The following is a 5,576-nucleotide window of genomic DNA, read 5'->3' as shown; positions in this document are numbered from 1 at the left end:
ACTTGCGGATGTCTGCGTTTATACCTGTTCAAATCATTTTCGAAAACAGAAGTAAAAATGGCTGTTGGTAAAATTGTGATCTTTCTTGTGAGCACCATTTTAGTTTTAAGTGAATCTTATTATGGTGAGTATTATCTAGTGATATTCTTATTATTATTTCAGTAGGCTGATATTAATTCGTTATGCCTAGAAGTAATTACTTAATTTTAAATTGAAGGTATTTCGAAAATCGTGAATAACAAATAGTCAATAATAATAATTTTATAACGTAATATATAAAAAAAAAAACAATAATAATTTAGGTTATGACGTTTTTTTAGATACTTCATATTTTCGTTTTGCCAATTTCATTTGCTACTAAAAAACTGATTAGACATTATTTCAATATTATAAAAAAGGTACCAGTTCAAAACTTATAACATATTATTCTCTACAAACAAATACCTCTTAAAATAGAACTTTATAATTAGTTAAGAAATATTTTTATTACTTTTTTTTTTTTTTTCGTATGGATTGATTATAATAATTGTATAATGTCAAAAATAAAAAGTTTGAGTAAATAAACTGTTTAATATCTCCAGTAAAAAAAATAAATATATGGTAAATTCAATTTATTTTTATTTCACTCTTATATGTCAAGGAAAAATCAGCAACACAGTATTGCCGCATTAAAATTACAACTGGTCTAACTTTTATCCTATATTTTTTATCATTGAACTTATCTAAAATAAAGGTTCATCAATAATAAGAAATGCAAATACTCTACTGTGATCACATAATATGTGTACCAAGTAACAATGAAAAAAAAAAAAATATTACTTATAAATCATATCAAAGTCATTGGGTTTTATCTAAAGTCTTATCGCTTAGAGCAATTTACGCTAGACAACCTTAAAGTTATATGAGCACTTATTCGAACGCTACGTGGAGCATTCTTCGTGACATTAGACAAAAAAATTCCTTTCTGCTTGTGCCATTCGTAAAAATCTCGCGAAAGAGTACATGTAATAAATATAATACTGGATAAATTAAATAAAAAAATACCAAAATTGCTAATCCAACAATTAAAATTGTCAGTGGAAATTATTTGATGATTTAATAGTAATTTTCAGCAGTGATGTTGAACGCGCCATTATACTAGCCACAGAACATTTTAAGATTTATACAGAGTATTTTGTAAACCACTAATAACCTCGCAGGATAATTCATTTCATTCAATTCTTTTATTCTATGCCTTTTTACAAAACATATAAGATCAGAAATATATTTGCAAGGATTTGTTGTATCAAGTGTACCATAAATAATCTCATTTTTAAAATGATGTAATAGAGAACGTGAACGACCATAGTGCTGCCATCTGTCGGTGCAATCTGAATTTTTTACGTTATCAGTACTTGGCGTTGTATAAATTAGCCTCCGCTTGCCGCTCCTCGCAACGTTGTGCAAGGACCTCTACGAGTCGCACTCTGGGAGTGTGGATCTAGGGATATATTTATTTAAAATTTATTTATTGTGAGATATACTATACTTACTTTATAGAAAAATATTTCCTAATTAATATTCTCTTACTTCGAAATAAAATTACTTTTTATAACATTGAAATATTAGAATTCTTTTGTAGTAAGTACGTACTTACGTAACAAATCCAAGAGTCCCAGGCGCTGTTATTCTTATCTAATGTTTCCTTTAAGTACCGATACTAATATTTAGAACCAGCAATTTAATTATTTTTAATATTGTATAAATAAATATTTTATATTTATCTAATTAATTATTAAGTTGTAGCACCAAAATTGTTGTTTACGATGTTACTAACATTGTCTTGAGAGGTTATTACTGTTTTACAAATAACTTTATAAACTCTTCTTGGTCTTATAAACCTAAATATAGAACTTTGAAGCCCATATCGTCTGGCTCGTGAGTTTCAAATATGAAGTAAAGTCTTATAACTCCAGTTCTTGGAATTTAGTAGTAAAACAGTTCTAAGGGTATAATAAACTCTGAAAGATTCACATTTTTTTTTTATTATTTTTTACGGGCACGGCAAAGTGACGTCACTGTACCTGATGGTAAGTGGAGTGGGGTCCAATAGAATGTCGACTGACTAGAGATGATTACCCCTCAGCTGTCGATACAATTATGCCAGCCTGTTGGAACCCGATATACTCAGGCTATCCCGGAACGCGATACATTTACGCGGGCCACTATGGCGGGTTTTAACACCTTGTGTATGGTGGTCGCCATCCAGACGGATATAAAATATATCCTACCACCAGCAAAAAACCAAACATAAACCATATTAATATAAACCAGGTGTTGCTCCTGAGGAAATCCTTTCCCGCTACAAAAGTTTCCAAGTCGCTGTAGCAGTAAATAGCGCCATCTATATAAAGTTAGTGTCATCTATTAAAATGTGTTCAAAAATTCAAATATTTTCCACGTGAGGCAAATTCCTGGGATAAAAAGTAACTTGTAAATTAATTCAATTTATGGTCTATCCGTATTCCATTTTAAAAAGGGACTGTAAACAAAAACAAAGGTTCAAACATCCAAACATTTTCAAAAACTCGCATTTATAATGTTAGTAAGTAAGATAAGACACTAAGGCTTGGTCATTATTCTAAATCGACATTCCTCAGCAAAAACATCCGCAATTAAGTACTGCAAGTTGCTATTTTGAAGAAATTGATTAATATATTAACAAAATTATTTTGTACATGGTAGCTATCTTGCTTCAATGTTAAAATTCTTTTTATACATTTAGAGCCTTACTTATAAACTTTCTCTGACTGTAAAAACTAACACAGCAAAACACTGATATATCCATTATATACGTTTTTTTTTTTTAATTTATAAATAAAGCGGTTATAGTAGGTACAATACATTAAAACAATTGCAATAAATGTCTTCACTTTTCGTAAAACGTGCAAATTATCGTAATATTGCTATTAATATATCGCGAAGTTATACCCGACGCTAATAAACAACGTTTGAAAAACAAGAAAAAATAAATATTGTTGCATAAATAGGTACGCAAAAATAGATGCGGAAATAATTCAAGTTTCGTGTCTCATATGCTCCTTGTAAAATAAATATTTTTTAATGTTATTTATAACATAACCATAACCTTTGTCCTCACTTCTACGAAATTTACTTTCATATTTAAATTTGAATTATAAATGGTTTAGACCCGTTAAAACATAATAATATTCTTTCAGTATCACCAGTCAAAAAATGTAACCGGAGGGACAGTGAATGTTTGAAAAACTACTTCCAGTCAGTAGTATGGGAGGTAGCTAAAAATGGATACCCACAGCTCGGTATTCCGATACTCGACCCCGTTGAGATCAAAAACTATTCTGAATCAGTAGCCGGATGGCTTGATCTTGAAATGGTTGAAGGTGTCGGTCAAGGCATGAGGTCTTGCGTTGTTGACAAATTTCGGTTAGTATGTAAAATGATTTTCAGTTACTACTATAATGCCTCGTTTAGACTATTAGTAAATAACTTGGGGAATAATTCGTGCTCGAATGTATGAATTTGAATAACGAATGCACCCGAATAAACTGTTTAATTTATGTTTCGGATCGGACAAATTGGTTTTGGATTTTTCCTGAGAGTATCATCCTGGAATCATCTGAAATTTGTGCTGATATGGTGAAAGGCTCGCCCTTTATCTCAGCATGATTCGGAAAATGAGTACAATAGATGCGCCTCCGTATAGGTACTAGATCGGGGATAAATGGCGTGTGTGTATGGCTGACAAAAATTGCATCGTCTAGAATGTGATATTACATTGTACCGTTAAGTGGGACAATATAACAACAGAAACGTACTATCAGATGACGCTTTTGGACGTTTGGTTCTTTTTTTGCAGAATTAGACTCACACTGCGTGTCCAAGCCTGATGTCGTTTGCAAGACAATGCTTCATTATTTAGTCATTCTAGAGTATATAGCATAATAGAATTTCATCTATATTTTAGGTTGGACTTTGACAAACGCTACGGTTTCGTAGAAGTCATATGCGACGTCAGCGTCAACGGTCATTACAGAGCCTTCTCCAACAGTTCCTTAATCAGAAACTTGTTGGACGGTGACTTGATACACGGAAGTGGCAACGGCGGAGTCAAACTTGGTAAGTGTTATGCGATTTGAAAATATTATGTACCCTATACATCAGTGTCGAAGGGCGAGATATTCCGAAAGAGAACCCAACATAATACATAGGTACCAATATGCGTGAATGTTGTCTACAAATCGTTATAATGATATTAAGATTCTACATAAATTCTACATAAATGAAAGCCGACAGAAATCTGATTATATTGACGCTTCGGTACTACTATAGAGACAATTGTATTAATTTTTTCTCGTAAAGAACACCTTTGAAATGAAGAACATTATTGTATAAAGAGTATACGTACTATTTTTTATACATATTGCGATTTACATTAAAGGTACCTTACTACTTGTTTCTTTGAGTTAAGTCTTATAATTAATCATTACTCAAACTGACATAATATATTAATCAATTACTTTCTCAACAGACAAAGTGAAGCTGTCATACGATTTCCGCTTCAAGGTTGAAAACCGAGGAGGCGTTAATTACCTCAACTGCAACTTCGAAGGCTCCAAAACTGGTGTTGATATTTTGCAAGGACTTACCTTCTCTGCCGACAACCTTTACTTGGCCGAAGTTGAAGCTAGTAAGTGAATTATAAATTAGGACACCTGGCATGTTTTAGAGTATTATTTACCAGGAAAAAAACTATAAAAACTGTTACTGTCTATAAAAGGTCTTCGAGGAAAAGAAGGAAAGAGAATGAGTGATAATGCGAGTTGTTCTAAAATGTTATTCCGAAAAAACACTTTCTTGAAGGTAAAACTGCGAGCAAAACCTAGTCAGTCATAAATAGAAGCTATAATATTATTATCTTTAGATAAAATTAATGACTTCTCTCTACTTTTTCCTTATACTTATAGTAGATCTCTCTTACACGAGGGTCGTCTGAGTAAATACCACTGTTATGTCTATTTCCTTCAAGCAAGTTTTAAGCAGTGCGGAAATCTTCCGACTAGCTACTAGTGATTTAATTTTGTGTTTTTTTACAAAAATAAAGAAAAATTGTTAACAATTACGAAATTGTTAGCGGACGGACAGAGATGTTGGTCATCCACAAAATCGACAAAGTAGTGATATTTCAGTCCAAGAGAAATTTCAAAACAACAACAAAATAATTAATGTTCAATACACAAAGCCATACTAATCTTACTTATCTCTTTAGGTGACCTCATCATCGGTGTTATGAACCAGTACTGGAAGATGATCATAAGGGCTACCGGCGTTCCCGTTCTGGATGGATTTTTCAATTTCGTCTTTGACATAACTCAAAGATACTTTAATAATGTCCCTGTCAGCAACTACCTCTATGATGACGTCTCGCCGTACGTTTTTAGGAAATTTTACTGAAATTAGACAATACTAAAGAATACGAATGGTGTTAAACTTACTGATATGAGATCAACTTCAGGTAGTATAAATCTTTATTATAATTCTTGTACATTACTGCGGGC

The 5,576-nt window shown here is 32.0% G+C and overlaps 1 protein-coding gene across 1 annotated transcript; it reads left to right on the top strand.

Moving 5' to 3' along the window:
• Positions 1-5,576, top strand: LOC115441978. Its single transcript, XM_030166917.2, has 5 exons — positions 1-124; positions 3,219-3,444; positions 3,986-4,137; positions 4,550-4,708; positions 5,288-5,576. The coding sequence occupies exons 1-5, from the start codon at positions 58-60 to the stop codon at positions 5,470-5,472; spliced, it is 789 nt and encodes a 262-aa protein (XP_030022777.2). The 5' UTR covers positions 1-57; the 3' UTR covers positions 5,473-5,576.

The sequence above is a fragment of the Manduca sexta genome, chromosome 19 (genome assembly GCF_014839805.1).
Source record: "Manduca sexta isolate Smith_Timp_Sample1 chromosome 19, JHU_Msex_v1.0, whole genome shotgun sequence".
In the NCBI taxonomy this organism is placed as follows: Eukaryota; Metazoa; Arthropoda; class Insecta; order Lepidoptera; family Sphingidae; genus Manduca; species Manduca sexta.
The sequence above is the reverse complement of the archived record's forward strand: the minus strand, read 5'-3'. Positions and strand labels throughout refer to the sequence as shown.